The sequence below is a fragment of the Nyctibius grandis genome, chromosome W (assembly GCF_013368605.1).
Source record: "Nyctibius grandis isolate bNycGra1 chromosome W, bNycGra1.pri, whole genome shotgun sequence".
Taxonomy (NCBI): Eukaryota; Metazoa; Chordata; class Aves; order Nyctibiiformes; family Nyctibiidae; genus Nyctibius; species Nyctibius grandis.
The window spans coordinates 2,317,088-2,340,390 of record NC_090694.1 but is presented as its reverse complement, the minus strand read 5'-3'; the positions used below and the strand labels follow the sequence as shown (position 1 = coordinate 2,340,390).

The window sequence follows — 23,303 nt, the reverse complement described above, 5'->3', positions numbered from 1 at the left end:
AGTGGTGATATTGTTGAGTATCTGTCCTGTCTGCTGCTCACCTCCAAACCCCCAGGCAGTAGACTGGACAGAAGAAATGGCTTCTGTAGAATCAGAAGACAAACTGTTTTATAAAGCCACTGATTCTCCTTTGTCTTCTGCTTCTGTTTGTAGCTGTGTTGAAGCTGTTTGTCAGCTTCAACCTGCTGTCACAGGTATGGAGAGCAGGTGTCATTTCACTGCAAAGAACAGCCAGGTCTTTTTGCTTAGAGTTTTGAAAAAAAAAAATTTGTCATGCTCTTTTCTGCTGATCCATGTCATGGTCCTTCCTAAAGAGAAGCTGAAATGATTGGCACGCAGCTTGCTTAGGGAACAAACGGATAGTTCTATTTTTTAGGGTTAATTCTCTGTATTGAGGTCCATTGGAAAAAGAAAAAAAAACTTTTTATTTTATTAGCAACCAGGGGACTTTTTTACCAGTTCATACTTATGAAGGGTCAGTGTATCTGACAAACAGGAGAAATAAGTGGCAGGTGCAAGCAAGTCTCCAGCGTTGACCAACTTGATTCTGATGTTCTGATGTTCAACAAAGGCAAGTGTAGAGTCCTGCACCTTGGGAGGAATAACCCCATGCACCGGTACAGGTTGGGGGCTGATCTACTGGAGAGCAGCTCTGCAGAGAAAGACCTGGGTGTTCTGGTGGACAAGTTCCCCATGAGCCAACAATGTGCCCTTGGGGCCAAGAAGGCCAATGGTATCCTGGGGTGTATTAGGAAGAGTGTGGCCAGCAGGTCGAGGGAGGTTATCCTGCCCCTCTACACTGCCCTAGTGAGGCCACACCTGGAGTACTGTGTCCAGTTCTGGGCCCCCCAGTTCAAGAAAGACAAGGAACTACTGGAGAGAGTCCAGCGAAGGGCTACAAAGATGATCAGAGGATTGGAGCATCTCTCTCATGAGGAGAGGCTGAGGGAGCTGGGTCTGTTCAGCTTGGAGAAGAGAAGACTGAGAGGGGATCTTATCAATGCTTACAAATACCTTAGGGGCAGGTGTCAAGAGGATGGGGCCAGACTCTTCTCAGTGGTGCCCAGTGACAGGACAAGGGGCAATGGGCACAAGCTGAAACATGGGAAGTTCCATCTGAATATGAGGAGGAACTTCTTTACTTTGAGGGTGACAGAGCACTGGAACAGGCTGCCCAGGGAGGTTGTGGTGTCTCCTTCTCTGGAGATATTCAAAACCCGCCTGGACGCGACCCTGTGCAACATGCTCTAGGTGAACCTGCTTTGGCAGGGGGTTGGACTAGATGATCTTCAGAGGTCCCTTCCAGCCCTTAACCATTCTGTGATTCTGTGTTCTCCATGCAGTCCTGATGCCACTGTTTGTTTCTATAGCAACAAACAGAGAAAGTGATGGTGGCGGAATAATTAAAGGGAACACCGTTGAAATTGTCACTTAAAATTATTTGATTGTTTGGTAGCACGTACTGTCAGTGTAAGGCAATAACGTGGTTTTATGTGATATTAGTGTTCTTCTGTAAAGGGAGAAATGGCTGCAAAAGCTGACATAAAACCGCCACACAGGTAACATAGGCTCCTAGAGCATCCTGCATATCTGAATGAGACACAGCTGCTGGTGAAATTCACCCAGCATGTGGAGTTCAATGTATTAATTTAGCAACAAGGTTCTTCTGTTTAGTTATTTTGGTTCAAGATGCTGTTGATCCAAAATACAGGGCTTGTTTATTTATTAGCTAGTTTGATCGTGCCTCTGTACTCGGCACTGGTGAGGCTGCACCTCGAATCCTGTGTTCAGTTTTGGTCCGCTCACTGCAAGAAAGACATTGAGATGCTGGAGCGAGTCCAGAGAAGGGCAACGAAGCTGGTGAAGGGTCTGGAGAACAAGTCTTATGAGGAGCGGCTGAGGGAACTGGGGGTGTTTAGTCTGGAGAAAAGGAGGCTGAGGGGAGACCTTATTGCTGTCTATGACTACCTGAAAGGAGGTTGTAGCGAGGTGGGGGTCGGTCTCTTCTCCCAAGTAACAAGTGATAGGATGAGAGGAAACGGCCTCAAGTTGTGCCAGGGGAGGTTTAGATTGGATATCGGGAAAAATTTCTTCATGGAAAGGCTTGTCAAGCATTGGCACAGGCTGCCCAGGGAAGTGGTGGAGTCACCATCCCTGGAGGTGTTTAAAAGATGAGTAGATGTGGTGCTTAGGGACATGGTTTAGTGGTGGGCTTGGCAGTGCTGGGTTAATAGTTGGACTTGATGATCTTAAAGGTCCTTTCCAACCAAAACGATTCTATGATTCCATGAATTAAAAGGCTTTTCAAACTCATTAACTGTTGATCATAAATGTGTTTGTTACTGCTATGAAGATGGAGTTCGGAATCACCATTTTCCTCCTGACTTTTCCTGGTAGAAGCAAAACAGGTGAGATTTGATCTCGTTCTGGGTAGGTGTAATTCTTGCCATCTGTTTCACATTGCCCTCCAGTCCCCAGAAGTTAACAGCCTCATGGTTCTATTATGGCACTAGTCTGGGATGTATAGTCTTTTCATTGTCTGCTTTTAGACAAATGGTCCTTTTTCAGTCCCAACGAGATGTAAATAGAAGGATGCTGTGGCCAATTTGCCTTTGTTCTTCATCCATCAGGCTGCACGGTGCTCCGGTTACCATTCAATTTGTGACGAACACGACGAAGGAATGCAAGAGAGACCTGCTGGAGAGGCTGACGAAACTGGGATTTGACATTGCAGAAAATGAGATCTTCACATCTCTGACAGCAGCCAGAAATCTTCTGGAGCAAAAGGAGGTGCGGCCTCTCCTCCTGGTAGATGATAAGGCCCTGTCTGATTTCACAGGTGAGGTGGTCAGAAAATAGCATGGTGGAGGTTACTGAACAACTAAGGAAACGTAGTGCTCTCTGTTTTGTAGAATGACAATTATATATATATACCACTATCCATGATGAAGCCTGAAATGCGGAACTCGCCAGAGTCATAAAGGTCCTTTCTTCTTTTTAAATTAACATTAAACAGCCTGAAGTCATAGCTTCTTGAGGAGTAGTGGAAATGGCAGCCAAAACCTTCAAATAGTCAGGAATTTGGGTAAAACTCAATACTTTTTATTAATTTCCAGTGTAAAAAAGAGTAATGCTTATCACTAGATCATTGGAGGTTTATTGCACCCACCAGTGCTGATTTGTTTTATAGCAAGGATGTGTCAGTTTGTTGGAAATCAGGTTTCCCTCAGCTGTTGTACAGAGGTGTCCTGGTTTGGCCTAAACCAGGCCGATTTTCCTTTCAGTGATTTTTACTTTCAGCTAAGTCTCTTCTAAGTAACTGCACTTTCTGAAACTAACTGCATGTTTTGCAGACAGTGTCTGCTTCCAGGACTGATAACCCTTGAAGTTTGTAGTTATCGCTGAGGCACCGGTAGGGATGTTGTGCAGAAAGGCTCTTGCTGTACTTGTTCTTAGAGAAACCAAGGTCACTGCTGAATTCCTCACTGCTTACGAGTGAAGAGCCGAAGGGGGGTCGCAGCTGCAGGGAGGAGCGGACAGGGCAGGTGACCCAAAATTGACCAACGAAGGTATTCCATCCCATACACGTCATTCTCAGTATAAAGCGGGGGGATCACGAGGGTCTCGCCCTCTTTCTGCTATGGCCGGTGTCCGAAGAGGACTCCGTCTGTTTTCCTGCTGCCCCCGATCCCGATCCGTCCATCCCTGAATCCAGCTCTCGACCATCTCTGGGCCCAGCCTGGGCCTTCCCGGAGCCTGCCCTGCAGTGCCGGTGGTGACATGGCTGACATCGGGGGAGCTCGATTTTCATTTTGCATATATTTGTATATATTTGATTATTTCTATTATTATACTCTTTTTCATTATTATAGTTTATTAAAACTGTTTTAACTTTCCAACCCATAAGTCTCTCTCCCTTTTCCCTTTCCCTTTCCTTTCGGGGGGGGGAGGTTAATAGAGAGCGTCTGCCACAGGTTTAATAGCCGGCCCAGCTTTAAACCGTGACAAGAGGTTTTGCTTGTAAAGAGATGAAAAGCCAGGAGGCTATTTCTCTCTTAATAGATTGTTATTAAAAGTAAAACCTCAAGGTAGTTATTGTTACTTATCTTGTGTTGAACATCTAGGTCTCACTCCATGTGCTTTGATACCTTAATTGGTGACAGAAGGTTCATCACCCTGACTTCTTTAGATTGGCATCTCTAAAGGCCTGGTTAAAACTTGCTTTACTTTCAGATGTTCCCATTTCCTTCCCTCAACAATAAAGGGAGTAGAAGATAATGTATTCTAACTTGGATGTTTCTGGCAGGTGCCTGAAGCTAGGACAGTTAGTCTTTGACTTAACCACATCCTTGTTTCAAGAGTAGTGAAGATCCTCATGTTTTTAACATACTCAGAGGTGAAAACTATGTGTTGTATATTCAATCTTTCTTTTAAAGTCAAGGCAGCAGAAATGTGGATGCCTTACCACTGCTCCCTGCCCCTTGCCTTATGAACTGAAATCCTTCTGTCTGTGTAATTTAAGTAGGTTCTAATCTTGCTAGGAGCTAGACATTTCCTGATAAATTTTAGAGCCGTAGTCTAGTCAGTTCAGGAGAAAAGCCTCTGTGGGCTCTGAGAGCAATGAAACCTGATAATCTGTTCTACCTAACATCGTATCCAGAGAAATACACCCCCAGCAATAGTCTGTATTTCTGTTCTTGAGAAGGTTTTCTTGGGTCAGAAACAGCAGAGACAGCAGCTATTTCACTGAAGGTCATTAAATCAGTTTAATCTCCATGTATTTGGGATCTTTGCATCAGTTTTACAGTAGCTGATGCTAATTTTGTAAAAGACAGCAGAGACAGAGATATCAGCGGAGTACATTGGTGACATTACATGTATTACTTGGGTCTGGAATGGATTGTTTTGTTTCTTTTTGTTATAAGCGATTTTGCTCATAGTCTCTCAGTACTGCTCTTGAAACGTTTAAGTACAATGGAGAATGTCTTTAAATTCCTGTTAATGGCTGCTATTGAACTACTCTTGGCTAATCTCTCTATAAAGTTGGTGACACGTGGATGAATGTCATCCATTCTTGGTTAAAGGACCCAGATGCTTTTGGGTGGTGTCACAAATCCACGTGGCATCTCTGAGTATACGTTTTGCTCTCTGAGCTAACTGAAGGACATGCAGCAGGAGACATCAGCCAGCAGGCTGCGATGACGCTCTCAGGAGACCCAGGAGCTCTAGTTATCCCAGTAAATGTGTAGAGGATATAATGTGTGAAGGCAGAACGAAACCCCCCAGCAAGTGCAGGATGCAGCTGATGGTAACTTAACCTGTCATAAATAAAACTTTCTGATACTCCTGTCTCCTGCAGATGCTACTCTGCTTCCATTGCTGGTTCTGTTCAGAGGTGCCACTGCCATGTAAAACCAGTCCTGCTCCTCCGGAGCAGTGTAGGACAAAGGAGGTGCAAGCTGTTCTCAAGGGGACTAATCCACATTAAAAAAAAAAGACCTTCCAGAAGAGCCAAAACTAATCTAGTGTAACAACTTCTAGGTCATGCTGCAATACCATTGTTGCCATCATAACCAGATTGATATGTAGAACAACAGTCAGGCTTTATACCCTAAAAGTAGAGTTTTCTGTGACAAGAGGGAATAGAAAAACTGGATGGAATTCACTAGTCTTCCTGCTTTCCTGTCTTACAAAGCAGATGAATATATGTAGGAAGAGATTCTTAGATAACAAAAAATAATTCAGTTAAAATTTGTGCGGTCTGCTGCATTTCAGTGGAGGCAGTGAGAGAATCGCTGTTCAACAGTTGCTGTTAAGACTATCCAGCTGTAGTGTTGTGGTTGTTGTGAAGGATGGCAGAGTCTGGATACATCAACACCTTTTCCATAGATGCTTTCCTCATTTCTGAAAGATATAAAACTCGTCTATATAGTGTGTCCGTGTAAGAAAATGCTCATTTTTGCTGTGAAGTGATTCATTGCACTTGTTGACTGGGTACTGCTAAGTATGACTAAAATTCTGTTCTCTCAGAATCATGTTTTCATGACTCTGAACATGATGTCTTGGTGCCAGCATGATGTCTTGGTGTCATCGACAAGGGACATTGGAGGGAAGGGATGCCATCCAGAGGGACCTTGACAGGTTTGAGAGCTGGGCCTGTGCGAACTGCATGAAGTTCAACAAGGCCAAGTGCAAGGTCCTGCATGTGGGTCGGGGCAATCCCAAGCACAAATACAGGCTGGGCGGAGAATGGATTGAGAGCAGCCCTGAGGAGAAGGACTTGGGGGTGATGGTTGACGAGAAGCTCAACGTGAGCTGGCAATGTGCGCTTGCAGCCCAGAAGGCCAACTGTATCCTGGGCTGCATCAAAAGCAGCGTGGCCAGCAGGTCGAGGGAGGTGATTCTGCCCCTCTACTCAGGGGAACTGTTGGAGCAAGTCCAGAGGAGGCCACATAGATGATCAGAGGACTGGAGCACCTCTCCTATGAAGACAGGCTGAGAGAGTTGGGGCTGTTCAGCCTGGAGAAGAGAAGGCTCTGGGGAGACCTTCTAGCAGCCTTCCAGTACCTGAAGGGGCCTACAGGAAAGCTGGAGAGGGACTTTTTACAAGGGCATGTAGTGATAGGATGAGGGGTAACAGTTTTAAACTGAAAGAGGGTAGATTTAGATATTAGGGAGAAATTCTTTCCCGTGAGGGTGGTGAGACACTGGCCCAGGTTGCCCAGAGAAGTTGTGGCTGCCCCCTCCCTGGCAGTGTTCAAGGCCAGGTTGGATGGGGCTTTGAGCAACCTGGTCTAGTGGAAGGTGTCCCTGCCCATGGCAGGGGGGGTTGGAACTAGATGACCTTTAAGGTCCCTTCCAACCCAAACCATTCTATGATTCTGTGATTCCGTGTTTTGATTTTCCAGGGATAGCCACCAATGACCCCAATGCAGTGGTGGTAGGACTGACTCCCGAGCACTTTCACTATGAGATGATGAACAAAGCATTCCGGTAAGTCAGCCCCTCCTTGTGGCTTTTTGAGTGGTGCCTGTCTTGTGCTGGGCTCTGTACCTCTACATAGGCGAGGAAATCCTTCTCGTATGGGGAGAAGAGGGCAGTAGCAATATCACATAACGTGATTATGGTGTCTTCCTCTGTGTCTGAGATAGAGCCAGTAACCTTGGTGGGTCTGGGACCTTAACCATGAGCTTCAGGCAGTCCAGCCCTGGTTTTCATAGCTTTGAGTCTGTAAATAAACTAGAGAAGTACAGTCACGGTTGTCACTGAGGTGAATAAGTTAGTAACGCTTCAAGAGGAAATACACAAAAACAAGAATGTTGGGAAGTATTCGAGAAATGGCTTCTATGTTCAAACCTCAGCCTTTGGAGCTGAAATATTATAGGGAAGGAAATCCACTATTTAGGGCAGATTATTCCTTATCTACCTAATGCAGGATATCTAGCAATATCTTCTGAAGCATCTTGTGTTCAGGAGTGGCCAGCACACAATATGGTGGGCTGGATGAACTATGGATCAGATCTGGTCTGTCTTATTTCTGAAGCTCTTTGTTTTGTCTTTAGATTAAGGGCCAAATCAGATAAAATCTGTCCATGAGCCAGGCTGCAATAGTGTTAACCCCTGCGAGCAGCTGGTAACCAACTTTCAGTGCTACCTCAGAGCTAAAGAGCGCATCTCGTAACACTCTGGTTAACTCCCTGCTGTGCTACAATACGTGCGATGAGTCCTTTCCACTCTTTGCTCCCGGGATAATGGCTACCGCACAGTTTTTCACCTTGGAATTTGAAAAAAACTGATCTCAAGCACCTTAATCTGTCTTTATAACCACTAAATCCAAAGAGGGAGTATCAGTTACTGCTCACCAGTATCTTATGGAGGCTCCTTGGAGTAGGAAGCCAACGCTGTCCTTATCTACATGCCAATTCTATGTCATAAGAACATGTATTGACCCAAACTGACTCTCTGGCAGCTTCATTAGTGCATATTGCCAGTTGCATTGATTTTCGAGTTTTACAGCGCACTCATGAGTGGACTCTAATTTCACAACTGCGTGAACTTAACCCATCATGTATTCCAGTGCTTACATTATTTTATTCATTGATATTTCCGTCATGAATATATTAGCCATTGAATGATAGTCATTAGGTGCCTTGGGCTGGCGACTTGGACACTTAAAACAAGAAACCAGTCATCACTTTCAGAGTCCCTGAGGGCCCCAGGCTCCCCCAGGCCAGCATATGCAGGAAAGCCTGCAGAACTGGCCCTGTGGAGGTGGGTGAGGTCATCCCAGGCTGGATTTGGGCTTTTTGCATTAAACACAGAATTAGACACTTGTTCTGGTGATGGAAGGAAGGTGCTGAAGGCCAAATCCAGTCCCCTGCAGCGTGCAGTGGGCACGGCATGGCCTTGCTACCTGAGAGAGACATGAAGAGGGTAGCATGGAGTGCGTGCTGCCTGAGCATCCTATATCCAGAGCTGTCTGGGTGGTGCAGCTGAGCGTTGAGCAAAGCTGAGTCCTTCAGCTCACCTTGTCTTGTGCAGATGCGTTCCCAGCCGCTTGGCTGACTTGTCTGCCTGGAGGAAGATTTTATCCTCTGTGAATCTGTCCTGGATTTGCCCACTGTTTTCCTGGGCCTGTGTTTTAGGCTGAGCAGAGGCCCTAGGATGGTCTCTGATCTTTAACATCTCACTGGATTTTTGTTCTGGGTTTTTCCCCTCATCCTCTATTGAGAGTAAACTGTTTTGCTGGTGTCATTTTTGTTTGGTCTAATAAAAATATTAACTACTGGCCACATTCTCTTCTTCTCGAGCCTTATGCTGTGTCCATATTCCTTCTCCTTTATTGCTCAGATAATTAAGTCACTTGGGATTTGCATTGCTCATAGCAAAACTTTAAGGTGAAGCTGATTAAATGCAGATATCTACAGTGCCGATGCCTGTATCTGAGCTGGTGACCGGGGCTCCTGAGGGAGAAAGGAGGCGCTTGTAAGGCATCATTCATTTTCCCCCTAGTAATGCTTAAAATATGCCAGTTGAACTGTGCCCTAGAAGTGCTTTTTCCTCTCCACTGACTATGAAGATCCCAGGCTGACTAACTACCTGGTAGGCAACTACTCGGTTGATATCCAACATTAGGTTAGGTAAATCTAACCCAATATGAGTCCTGAAACGAGATATACACAGAGTAAGGCCATTCTCTAGGCACCATTTGAAATGACTCAGACTAAATTTCTCTGTTTACATGCGTGGGATTTTGATGCCACGTTTAAAAGCATTCTCTCAGGTGAGATCTTTCCTGCAAACTGCTGAATGTAAGTGGTTGGGGTGCTGCTGTCAAATTAAATTTTCCTGTATCCTAGAGGCATCCTCCTATCGTGAACATATCTGGCTGCTCACAGATATGTGTGCCAGCTCTCTTCTTGTTGAGCTTGCTTTGGAAGGCATTGATTCAAGAGAAATGTTTTGTGATAATGAAATGAAATATTATAATTTATGTATTGCTCAGAGTACCCAGGCTGCTCTGCAAGCACGTGGGAAGGCGCAGACGTCCTCCAACAACTCATCTAAGCCAGCCTCTTCGAGCAGAGCCTCAGCAGAGCTCCAGAAAGGCAGTGAAGGGGCAAAGCAAGATTTTGTTTGTTTTCTTAAAGGCTTTTTATTGTAAATCGGGTGGGGTTAAAGGGAAAAGAAATCCTTCTTTCTGCCCTGAAGATAACAGCCAACATTTCCCCTCTATCCCCCAGCTTTGCTAGTTACATTCTGTTGTGATAAAGACAAGTTGCCTGTGGTACCTGAAGAAGGAGAGCCCTCAAGCAGACATGAATTGACGGGGTGACAGGGTAGCGAGGCTAAGGAGGTGCTGATTGAGATCGATGGAGAAACAGCACTTTCTTAATTACTTCTTCCTTTACATTTTTCCACCCACTCCAGGCAATCCCGTGTTCTGTGCAGGTTTTTAACAGGTAGGTCAGCTGGCAGGCAGAGATGTTGTCTGTGGAACCCCAAGGAGGGTGCATGCTGGTGTGTCGGGGCAGAAATGGGCCCGTGGAAGGTGGGAGGATCTCAGTTGTTGCACAGGGAGCAGTTCCCAGTCTCAGACCACTCGATTCCTGAGGCTCCCAGGTGCTGTGCCCAGCCAAGACCCTCCTGTAACACCGCCGTACCGTGCGTTATGACCCTTATTCTGTGACCCTTTTATTGTACTCGGAAGTGTTAGGAATCTGCTGACTTGTTGCTTGGAACTATCTTCCACTTGGAATTTTTGATTCCCAATAGCAAGGAGCCCAAATCCAGCTTTGTTTCTAAAAGGCTCAGTAATAGCGCTGTTAACTGGGGAATTCAGTGGGACATGAATGCGCCTCATATCTTTGTGCCTTTTCGTGTAACTTGTTATTGTTAAAATAACGTTAAAATATAAAGTTAAGGTAAAATGATTCACCTTCTGCTTGGGACTCACTTGAACACCCATCTCTGCTGGAAACATGTAGCTGTTTGGCTATTGCTATTCAACTGTTACAGGTGATACCAACAGCCTCAAGAACTGCTGGGCTGCAGCTTTGCTGGCAGCAGCAGCCTGAAGGCACTGCTGTATTCTCAGTCTAGGCAAGGAGATGAAGGCTGTGGCCATCAAACCGCTACCTCCAGCCTCGACCTGTGGTTAATGTCTTTTAAAATATTTGCATGGGTAAATCAGATGGGCTTAATGTTAGGATGTTTGCCATAGTGAAAAGTGAGGCTGCTTAGAGTAATGGACCTAATCGCAGGAGAGATATAGACAGGATTTAAAAATAGTTATCTATCTGTTGAAATCCTCAAGATAACTTCTTTATTTGGGGGATTTGTTTTATTAGCTGTTTCTGGGGAAGAGAAAGGAAGGAACTTTAACTCTCCATTATACCGTTCAACTTTCCCAGATGCTGGTGCATGATAGGGGATGTGATATACCCATTCGATGCCATGCTCTTTGGCCCAGTTATCTATGAGACTGTTTTTGAAATGAGTCCCATTGTCCGACTCAATTCTCTCTGGTGTGCCATGTCGCCACAAGATTTGCTTTTCAAGGCCCAGAATAGTGTTCCGGGCAGTGGCATGGGGCACAGAGTATGTTTCCAGCCATCCGGTGGTCGCCTCCACCATGGTAAGCACATAACGTTTACCCTGGCGGGTTTGAGGGAGTGTGATGTAGTCAATTTGCCAGGCCTCCCCATATTTATATTTCAACCACCGCCCCCCATACCACAAAGGTTTTAACCGTTTGGCTTGCTTAATTGCGGCGCATGTTTCACAATCATGGATAACCCGTGCAATAGAGTCCATGGTTAAGTCCACCCCTCGGTCACGAGCCCATCTCTATGTTGCATCTCTCCCTTGATGACCTGAAGTGTCATGAGCCCACCGAGCTAGAAATAGTTCACCTTTATGTTCCCAGTCCAAATCTATTTGGAACACTTTAGCAGCCTGATCCGCTTGTTGGTTGTTTCGATGTTCCTCAGTTGCCCGACTTTTAGGTACGTGAGCATCTACATGACGTACCTTCACGACTAGTTTCTCTAGCCGAGCAGCAATATCTTGCCACAGTTCAACAGCCCAAAGAGGTTTACCTTTACGCTGCCAGTTGCTTCGCTTCCACTGTTTTAACCACCCCCACAAGGCATTTGCCACCATCCATGAGTCAGTATAAAGATACAGCCTTGGCCACTTTTCTCGTTCAGCAATGTCTAAAGCCAGCTGGATGGCTTTTACCTCTGCGAATTGACTTGATTCACCTTGTCCTTCTGTGGCTTCTGTGACTCGTCGTATGGTACTCCATACAGCAGCTTTCCACTTCCGATGCTTTCCTACAAGACGGCAGGATCCATCGGTGAACAGGACATACTGCTTCTCATCCTCTGGTAGTTCATTATACGGTGGGGCTTCTTCAGCACGTGTCACCTCCTTTCCTGGTGGCATTCCGAAGTCTTTGCCTTCTGGCCAGTCCATAATCACTTCTAAGATTCCTGGGCGATTAGGGTTTCCTATTCGAGCCCTCTGTGTAATTAATGCAATCCATTTACTCCATGTAGCATCAGTTGCATGATGAGTAGTAGGAACCTTACCCTTGAACATCCAGCCTAGTACTGGTAATCGGGGTGCCAGGAGAAGCTGTGCTTCAGTACCAATTACCTCTGAGGCAGCTCTAACTCCTTCATATGCTGCCAGTATCTCTTTTTCAGTTGGAGCGTAATTGACCTCAGAGCCCTTGTATCCTTGACTCCAAAATCCTAGGGGTCGACCTCGAGTCTCCCCTGGCACTTTCTGCCAGAGGCTCCAGGTAGGACCATTGTCCCCAGCTGCGGTGTAGAGCACATTTTTAACATCTTGTCCCATACGGACTGGTCCAAGGGCTACTGCATGCACAATCTCTTGTTTAATCCCTTCAAAAGCCTGTTGTTGTTCAGGGCCCCACTGAAAATCATTTTTCTTTCTGGTCACCTGATAAAGAGGGCGTACAATCTGGCTGTAATCTGGAATATGCATTCTCCAGAAACCCACAACGCCTAAGAAGGCTTGTGTTTCCTTTTTGTTAGTTGGTGGGGACATAGCTGTTATTTTGTTGATCACCTCTATCGGGATCTGGCGACGCCCATCTTGCCATTTAATCCCTAAAAACTGTATCTCCCGGGCAGGCCCCTTGACCTTGCCTCTTTTTATGGCAAAACCAGCTTGCAGAAGAATTTGAATTATTTTCTCCCCTTTGTCAGAAACTTCTGCTGCTGTATCACCCCATACAATGATGTCATCAATATATTGCAAATGTTCTGGAGCTCCACCCTCTTCTAGTGCAGTCTGGATCAGTCCGTGGCAAATAGTAGGACTGTGTTTCCACCCCTGGGGCAGTCGATTCCAGGTATACTGGATACCTCTCCAGGTAAAAGCAAACTGTGGCCTGCACTTTGGTGCCAAGGGAATAGAGAAAAATGCATTAGCAATGTCTATAGTGGCGTACCACTTGGCTGCCTTTGACTCCAGTTCGTATTGAAGTTCTAGCATGTCTGGCACAGCAGCACTCAGAGGTGGTGTAACTTCATTTAGGCCACGATAGTCCACAGTTAATCTCCATTCTCCATCAGACTTTTGCACTGGCCATATAGGACTATTAAAGGGTGAGCGAGTCTTGCTAATCACTCCTTGATTTTCTAATTGTCTAATCAGTTTATGAATGGGGATCAGGGAGTCTCGATTGGTGCGATATTGTCGTCGGTGCACCGTGGCAGTAGCAATTGGCACCTGTTGTTCTTCAACCTTCAGCAACCCCACAACAGAAGGATCCTCTGAGAGGCCAGGCAAGGTAGACAGCTGTTTAATGTCCTCAGTCTCTACAGCTGCTATACCAAAGGCCCATCTATACCCTTTTGGGTCCTTAAAATACCCTTTCTTAAGGTAGTCTATGCCAAGGATGCATGGAGCATCTGGACCAGTCACAATGGGGTGCTTTTTCCATTCGTTTTCAGTTAGGCTCACTTCGGCCTCCAATACAGATAGATAACTCTTGAGATCCCCCTGTTATTCCCGAGATACTGACAGATTCTGTCCCTTTATGATTCAATGGCATGAGGGTGCACTGTGCACCAGTGTCTACCAGGGCTCGATACTTTTGTGGTTCTAATGTGCCAGGCCATCGAATCCACACAGTCCAATAAACTCGGTTGTCCCTCTCCTCCTCCTGGCTGGAGGCAGGGCCCCTCTAATTAAAGACTGGATTCGTGCAGCTCACGGGGACTGGACCTTCATTTCCCCTATTCACTCTTGGAAAAAAGGGATTTGAGGCCCATCTACCCTGACTGGGGTCCTGCTCATTGGTAACTGGAGCAGCCATCCTCCTAGGAAAATTCTCTCTAGTATTTCTGTTAGCTTGCAACTCACGTACTCGTGCCTGTAGGGTACTGGTAGGTTGTCCATGCCATCTGTTCATGTCCTCCCCATAATCACGCAGGGTAAACCACAGGATACCTCGTGACGTGTCCCGTTTCCTTTGAGCCGGTCCAGTAGGAGGGCGTTTCCTCCTAAAGGCTGCAACACGGGCCTGTGTAGGTAGAGAGTCAAGTTTATTCTCGATCCTGGACAGTTTGTCTGACAGTTGTTTAAATGAGTCCTTGTTTTCCTTAGTCAGTTTTTCAACAGCCGAGACACGGGCCTGCAGTGGGGAAGAAATACTATCTTCATACTGTCGCATATAGTTAGCCATTTCGCCCACACTAGGTCGTGCCATAGCATCTTCTCCCCAGACTAATATTGACAATGTATGGGTATGTGTCGGTGGAGCACTCTTCACAACCTTCCGGAACATGGATCGGTTGCATTCCACTTCATCAGGATTTACAGGATCTACAATGTCCTGAGGGTGTTTATAAATGATCTCTTGCACCGCTAGTTCTCTAAGGTAGTTAATACCTTTTTCTATAGTGGTCCATTTGCTTAGGTGGCTCATAACATCATCTTTATAGGGATACCTGCTCTTTACAGCTGACAAGAGTCGCCTCCAGAGACTGATAGTGTTTGACTTTCTTGCAAGCACCTTATCAATACCACCATCTCTGGACAGGGATCCCAACTGTCTGGCTTCTCTACCATCCAATTCTATGCTATCTGCCCCATTATCCCAGCATCGGAGCAACCAGGTAATAATTGGCTCACCGTCATAACGACTAAAGTCTTTCCTTATACTTCGCAGTTCTTTCAGGGATAAGGAATGGTAGGTTATCTCTACGTCCGAGTCCGAGTCCTCCTGTGATTGTTCTGCTTTAGAAGGACCTTTCTTGTCCTTCTTGTGTAATGGGTCTGCTTTAAAAAGACGATCAAGGAAACCCCCATCTGTATCAGGCCCTGACTCTGACTGAGAAGGGCCCTCACCTGGGTCATATGATGGCTCTGCCTTAGAAGCCTCTGAGTCATCATCCTTCACTTTACTAGCTGATTTCTTTCGGTGTTTTCTCCTGGTTACAGGGGCAGCATGATACCTACCGCTGTTGCTGCACTGACATCTAATCACATACCACACCAGAAACACATTCAGGACAAACGAAAATAAAACCACGCCACCTAGACAGCACCATCCTAATTTCGCAAAATCTAGTGGAATCACCTTGGCAGAAAAGGAGAAGGTACTATTTCCCAAAGTAAAATTGGAAGTATAATCATTAACAGAATCAGCTAAAGGACTCCCAGAGTGCGCAGATAAAATCTCTGCTACCGAGGTCAGAGCAGTAACAACCCAGTTTATCACGACATAAATCCGTACGAAACGCCATAACAAAACAATGCACGTTGACCAGTACCCAGCAATGATAAACTGCACATAAACACTAACAAACAACGGCAAGTAAGGTATTATTACACTTAACTCTGTAAAAGGCTTAATAAAGAGACGAGATAGCACAGCGATCAAAAATGACATTACCATCTTCGCTATCTGTTTTAATTTCCAACCCCTCGTAAATCTCAAAGGAAGAACTCCGATACTCTCTCAGCTGAGCTCTCCGGGTCTCCTCCCACTGGAGCTGGGATTCGACTTATCAGAGCAACCTGTCGGAGCTTCTTTCGTGCCTCACGTTGGGCGCCAATAAATCTGTCACAGTTTAAAGCTGGGCCAGTTATTAAACCTGTGGCAGATGCCCTCTGTTATCCCCCCCCCTCCCCCCAAAGGGAAAGGGAAAGGGAAAAGGGAGAGAGACTTCCGGGTTGGAAAGTTAAAACAGTTTTAATAAACTATAATAATGGAAAAGAGTATAATAATAATAATAGAAATAATCAAATATATACAAATATATATACAAAACCAAGACTGAGCTCCCCTGAAGTCAGCCACGTCACCACCGGCACTGCAGGGCAGGCTCCGGGAAGGCCCAGGCTGGGCCTAGCAACGGTCGAGAGCTGTATTCAGGGATGCACGGATCGGGATCGGGGGCAGCAGGAAAACAGACGGAGTCCTCCTTGGACACCGGCCATAGCAGAAAAGAGCGAGACCCTCGTGATCCCCCCGCTTTATACCGAGAATGACGTGTGTGGGATGGAATACCCTCGTTGGTCAATTTTGGGTCACCTGCCCTGTCTGCTCCCCACTGCAGCTGCAACCCCCCCTTCGGCTCTTCACTTGTAAGCAGTGAGGAATTCAGCAGTGACCTTGGTTTCTCTAAGAATAAGTACAGCAAGAGCCTTACTGCACAACATCCCTACCGGTGCCTCAGCGATAACTACAAACTTCGGGCGTTATCAGTCTTGGAGGCAGACACTGTCTGCAAACATGCAGTTAGTTTCAGAAAGTGCAGTTACTTAGAGGAGACTTAGCTGAAAGTAAAAATCACTGAAAGGAAAATCGGCCTGGTTTAGGCCAAACCAGGACACTAGCTTGCATTATAATTTGGGGCGTTGTGAAAGTCAGTGGGAGTTTTGTCATCAACTTAAAACGGAAGCCAGTTGAGGCCTTCAGCTGTAAATATCGTTTCTTTAATATAATTTTTGTACTTTCTTCTTCATTCATCCTTTAGGTTGATTTTGGATAGTGCTCTTCTTATAGCTATACATAAAGCCAGATATTTCAAGAAAAAAGATGGCTTGGCTCTGGGACCTGGACCTTTTGTAGCTGGACTGGAATACGCGACGGACACCAAAGCGACAGTGGTGGGGAAGCCAGAGAAAACCTTCTTCTTAGCAGCTTTGCGGGGGACTGACTGTGCCCCAGAGGAGGCCGTCATGATTGGTGATCGTGGGGACCAAATACTTTATCACCTGCCTGTTAATGCAGCGCTCGTCTCCACTGCGTGTCGTGTCTCTCAAATGCCATGCACTGATCTTTCTAAAAGCGCTGTGATTCAATGAGGGGTGAACATTGAACCATCAAAGCTTGCAGGATTTAATGTGTAGTCCATGGGGTTAATTCTCTTACTCTAGTCACTATTTGATCAGGCAAAAAGCATGTAGTAAATCATTCCTGTGACTGTCTAATAGGTAACTACAGGATTTGACTCAGTGTAGCTGCTTTTAAGTGATGTGCAAAGCAGGGAACATCATGAAAACCTTTGTTAACAAATTGTGTCTGTGACCACTAACCAGCTGCTCTCCTGTCCTCTCCCAGGACTACAGGGATGACGTTGGTGGCACCCAGAATGTGGGCATGCATGGGATTTTGGTAAGGACCGGTAAGTACTCAATGGATCGGTCATTTCGGGAGGCAACGGTGCATTTGGTGATCCAGCTCTGGGTACTGGCAGCCCCCCCCAGCCCTGGCTCTTTGTAGAGAACCGTTCCTGCGGTTTGTTACACCAAGGGGCTGCTGGGAGACCCCGAGTCCATCAACTCATGCATTTTGGTGTGCCCAGGTGGCCAAGGAGGCCAACAGCATCCTGGCTTGTATCAGAAATAGTGTGGCCAGCAAGACTAGGACAGGGATTGTCTCCCTGTACTCAGCACTGGTGAGGCTGCACCTTGAAACCTGTGTTCAGTTTGGGCCCCTCACTACAGGAAAGACATTGAGGTGCTGGAGAGAGTCCAAAGAAGGGCAACGAAGGTGGTGAAGGGTCTGGAGCACAAGTCTGATGAGGAGCAGCTGAGGGAACTGGGGGTGTTTAGTCTGGAGAAAAGGAGGCTGAGGGGAGACCTTATCAGTCTCTCCAACTGCTTGAAAGGAGGTTGTAGTGAGGTGGGGGGTTGGTCTCCCAGGTAACAAGTGATAGGATGAGAGGAAATAGCCTCAAGTTGTGCCAGGGGAGGTTTAGATTGGATATCAGGAACAATTTCTTCACTGAAAGGGTTATCAAACGTTGGAACAGGCTGTCCAGGGAAGTGGTGGAGTCACCATCCCTGGTGGTACTTAAAAGCCATGTAGATGTGGTGCTTAGGGACATGGTTTAGTTGTGGGCTTGGCAGTGCTGGGTTAACGGTTGGACTTGATGGTCTTAAAGGTCCTTTCCAACCAAAACAATTCTGTGATTCTATGAATTCAGCAGATACATTTCCTCAGCTGCAGTGTGGCAGCCTGTCAAGCAGTAGATTGTGTTTAAGTCAGGATAAGCCATTCTATTTAATGTTTCAACAGCAGGGCTAGAGCACAGACCCTGAACTGACAGTGGGATGATATGAAGCAATAGATGGGGGCGGCTGATCTTGTAGGTATGAATTTTTTGCTCTAATGACTCTAAAATCCCAAGAACTAGTCAAAGAACAGAGAGGAGTGTTACTGTGACATCTTAGATTGCCAAAATCAGTCATAGCAACATAACCTCTGATCATTCAGGAACTCTGGTGATGTTCCTTAGTAATTACACTGGTAATTATAAAAGTCATTTTGCTTCAGACAAAAGTGGAACCTTAAGGGACTGACAGGTATTATCATTGTTATTGATACATTGCCAGCACAGCAGAGTGAAACCAGTGCGTAATTTTCAGGGAAAAAAAGGATACTCAAAGGAACTTGGTAAATGTATCTTTTTGTTAATCTGTTACAGGTAAATACTGACTGTCAGATTAAGAAAAAAATCAATCTGGCTCCTTACTTAACCTGTGAGAATTTCCCAGAGGCAGTGGAACATATCCTAGAGAGCCTGCTATGAGAAAGGGACTAGTTAGTTTGAAGAAACATCTATGTCACATCCTTTCCTTTACTTTTGCTTCAAAAATTAAGGTCACAGGATCAAGGCATGCATTGCATCAGAAACCTAGCCGTGAGCTCCTTCCGCTCGAGTTGTGAAAAGGCAGAGGACCAGCGTGGGCCCCGGCACGCTCACGGCAAAGCCCCTGTTCCTGTAGTAGTTTCACGAGGATGTGAGTAGGGACCGCAGATCCCCCACAGGTGAGACAGAAAGGCTGCTTTCCTGAATGACATAGGGAGCATGGCAGAGAGTTCCATTTATTTTCTCTTTTCAAGAGATAACTAAGAAAAGCCCTGTCTGGGAAGCATCACATTCTTCTGCTGAATAAGCTAAACCAAAAAATAACCCACTGGAAATACTCAAGTAAATAAACCTCAAAGACTAGCAGAGCCTTAGTCAGCCTCTAGTGATTTCATGGAGTGTGATTCTGCTCTGCTCTAATTTAAAGGTAGAGATTATGCACATTTAGAAGAGAACTCTTAAATTAAAATATCACCATTGTTTAATAATAACTACTGTTGATATCTTCCCTCTCATTAAAACATACACTGGTTTCTTGTTTTTCAAATTTTACATAAAATTAAAACTGTCAGCATTTTACAGATGTTTTAATTAGATGCTGTTATTAAAAATAACGGTACAGAAATAAAAATTGGGTATTAAATGCCTTAGAGACTGTGAATTTTTGAAGTTAGACTTCAGCAGGGTCCTATTAATGCTACAGTGGCAAAATTTCCCTGTTGTTGGGTTTCTTTGTTTCTTTTCAATGTTAGGGGAAAAATCCTTGACAAGCCATGGGGACAGATTCCAGTTTTTACACAGTTGGTTAGTAGAGCTGTAAAATGAAATTTAATTCTGTAGTAGGCAGTGCTTTTCCTTACATGCAAAATCCACCCATATGAACCAACTTTGCAATAATGGTAAAAAAATAGCTTTTCTGGTCCATTTGCAAACTGTAATAATCAAAGTCCTTTACAGTTGTTTTAAAGTGCTCGAGTGTTAAATTATTAGATGGCAATTATACATTACTGGAGTATTAACCTTATTGGAAAGATAGTTTTGTGTTAATGAGCCATGCTTGTTCTTGTTAAGAAAAATCATCGTGATGAATGAAGGGGAAGCTCTCCTTCCGTGAAAGGGTGTCTGTCTGCAGTCCCACGTAGTGGGTGGTCACCTACATTCAGATTTAATCTCTATCCGAGACAGAATGTGTGGATGGAGTAGACTCGGCAGTAGAAACACAAGAAACAATAAACCCCCCTCAGGAACAAAAGCCATCTGTGTGCCCTCATTAATTGTAACCTACAGTTTTCAATAAATTCACACATCTAGTGTTCACGCCAACAATTCTGAACTTGTGTTGGTTTCTGCTTGGAGTACGTCAGGGAGGTCTTTGGCCCGTACTCAGAGTCGGGTTCAGGAGGTGAGAGATCTATAAGTAAGAAACCTGTGAAGATATTTCCAATAAAGATTTCTGACAACGTGACTGATGCTGGAGCAAAAAAAGACACTGTCAGTGCTTCGGAGGTCCTGGAGCACGCTGGAAAGCATGCAAGACCGTGGTACTTAGAAAAGTAGCTGCACACAAGCCCATGCAAGATAACTGCAAAGAGGATAACTCTTGCCAAGCAAGAGGGAGGGTAAGAGAGGGACAGCCATGAGATGCAAGTGCCTGAAAAAATGACTGATTAGAATTTCTAATTAAAAGATTAAAGGACATGTGGCAGTCCTGACTGGTTACCTGGCTGTGTTAACAAGCAGAAGTTTCCAACTCGGCTAGTATTTACAGCTGCACTGCAAAGACTCGCTGCTGGCACTTTATGGCTGGTTGCAAACCAGTGGGTTACCACCAATCCAGTTTCTAGTTAGATTAGCTTAAATCTGCTTATTTTCTACAATGTCTACAAATTCCTCTAACTTTGCCTTTTCCACGTTGGAAATACCCTAAACCTTGGAAAGCAATACATTTGGCACATCAAGGCTTTGACCTCAGCTGAAAACGATGACAAACTAACCAAATCTACAAAGCACCACTAAGGTCCTGAATTTCATGGAATCATAGAATCATTTTGGTTGGAAAGGACCTTTAAGATCATCAAGTCCAACCGTTAACCCAGCACTGCCAAGTCCACCAATAAACCATGTCCCTAAGCACCACATCTACATGGCTTTTAAATCCCTCCAGGGATGGTGGCTCCACCACTTCCCTGGGCAGCCTGTTCCAATGCTTGACAACCCTTTCTGTGAAGAAATTGTTCCTGATATCCAATCTAAACCTCCCCTGGCACAACTTGAGGCTGTTTCCTTTCATCCTATTGCTTGCTACCTGGGAGAAGAGACTAACCCCCACCTCGCTACACCCTCCTTGCAGGTAGTTGTAGAGAGCGAGAAGGTCTCCCCTCAGCCTCCTTTTCTCCAGACTAAACACCCCCAGTTCCCTCAGCCGCTCCTCATCAGACTTGTGCTGCAGACCCTTCACCAGCTTCGTTGCCCTTCTCTGGACTCTCTCCAGCACCTCAAAGTCTTTCTTGTAGTGAGGGGCCTGTTTCATTAAAAGCAGTGACTTAAGTTTCATTGAAAAGGGTGCAGGTCTCTGCTGGTAAAGCTATGCTGATGGTGATGCTTTAGTGAGTCTCGGAAAGGGAGAATTACACTAATCACCCAACTGTTCTTAAAGCTTTCTGCTCCAGTTCTACTCCAACCTGTAAACAACTGTCATGAATAAAGACCGAGAAGCAAGAAATCTTTAAATCTTTATACATAAAATTAAGGCTGGAGTCTTCATTACATAGCATCTGCCATTATGTTATTTCCATAAGAATGTGTTTTGAATGGCCATTGAAAATGGCTAATAAAAATTAACCAAACCACCCCCCCTCATTAAATTTTGAAAGTGAAGATTTCCCCCGGACATTTGTCACTGCATGCTCTTTCCTGGAAACAACAGCACTTCCTTCCCCAGCACCGTTCGATCCTTCAGAGGCAAGGCGATACCGTTTTTAACAGCAAAAGTCTTGAAAGTTTTCAATCTTTTGGGGTTTTTCTTTTCAAACCGACTCAAATTCTCTCTGCCAAGCTGTTACCAGAAAATAGTAACCAAGAAAACTCTCCAAACCAAATGATAGTTTAGAAAGCCGACATTGGTTTATTGCAGTGCTGGGTGCATGGGGGATCTCTCCTCCTAGCATGCAAACCTAAGAACAAAAGCTTGCTCCTTATATACATAATCCCGAGAAAAGCCCACGCATTCCAGAAAAAAAAAAAAACTTATGCATAATATGTTATGTAATGCATTACATAATGTCTTTACGCATGCGTACTAAATTGGGGAAGGGGTCTTGGGTGGTCTCTGGGGGTCTCTGGTGGTCGCAATCCCCCTTTAATCGTGCTTGTGCGCAAGCGTGGTCGAGGCCTTCTTGTTTACAAGTACATGTGTTCCCAAGAAGAAGATATCGTTTTGAACTTATCTCTCCTCTGACACAAGAGTTTATGAATCAAGTTAATTTAGACATCACAAAGTTGTTCTTTACAGTTTTGTTTTGTCTTTTGGCCTTATATAATTAGCAGAGACCTTTGTTTTTCTAAGACTAAGCGTAAACAGCATGAATCATTATTTACTAGAACCTTGTTATCAATCCCATAAACAAACTCTATCTACAAAACATGTAGTTTACTTCAGAATCTATTATTATTCTCTATTATTCTAGCTAAAAGGAAAATTATTGACAGGAAAGTTTGTTCTGTGTAAAGGTAACACAGAGCAGGCCTTTAGAGCCTACTCTGAGGCCTACTCTTGCTAAACCGTTGCTAAATTGAACCGTCTGGTATCAAAGCCGTGTACTTCTGGCTTAAATTCTTTGCTGATGGCTTGGTGTGAGCGATCACATCCAGGAAATCTGCTGTTGTGATTGTGTCTAATCGGATCACGGGTAAGTTACAGTTACCTAAAGAGAAAATAATTGATTAAATACTGTTGTTATTACCAAAAGACGTTCTTTTATGTCCCTGCCTCATGCGACACTTACTTAATATACGAAAACAACAGAATAAACCTAGAGAGATAAAGAAAAATTTGTATTTGTGCACAGATACTGTCAGCTTTAAAAAAAGGCCTGATTTTCAGAAATATTAGCTTAAGTAGATGTTTTAGAAATGCACAGTTTAAAACTTTTCTAAGCAGGTAACAGAGCTCCACCTGCTGGGGTTAACATTATAATTTCGAGAGTTCCAGCAGTAGATCAGCATTTCCCAGATTGGATTCTCTACTCAGAGCTGTGATACCTGGCTGATGATTTTCAAGAGCATCGAAAATTTTCCTCACTGGTCTCATAGCTGCTTCCTTGCACACGAGTTTAATGTCTGAGCCGGAGTATCCATCTGTTTCCTGTGACGGGGTCAGAATGAGACATTACGGCTTACAAATCGGACAGGAATGGCATTTACAAGCATATATATTTATATAAGATATTTGTAGAGTCTATTCCTGTCTGAAATGTATTTATATGTGTGTATATATATACACATACACACACATATATATTTTTATGTGAACCCTCCCTTCAACATTATGTTGCTTGTTCTTGTTTTGAATGCCCACAGTACTTTGTAGGAGACAAGGAAAATACCGGGCATTTTCTTTCTAAAGGGCAATTTTCCATAGGTCAAATAAAACACGCTTTT

The 23,303-nt window shown here is 44.8% G+C and overlaps 1 protein-coding gene across 1 annotated transcript in view; it reads left to right on the top strand.

Annotated features, from left to right (window-relative positions):
* LOC137675649 (haloacid dehalogenase-like hydrolase domain-containing protein 2) overlaps positions 1 to 23,303 on the top strand; it is a 29,795-nt gene that overhangs the window by 4,886 nt on the left and 1,606 nt on the right. Inside the window, exons 3-6 of the mRNA XM_068421833.1 lie at positions 2,631 to 2,839; positions 6,909 to 6,993; positions 16,524 to 16,656; positions 17,111 to 17,174. Of these exons, the coding sequence (XP_068277934.1) occupies positions 2,631 to 2,839; positions 6,909 to 6,993; positions 16,524 to 16,656; positions 17,111 to 17,174 (491 nt within the window). The remainder of the gene's footprint in view (positions 1 to 2,630; positions 2,840 to 6,908; positions 6,994 to 16,523; positions 16,657 to 17,110; positions 17,175 to 23,303) is intronic.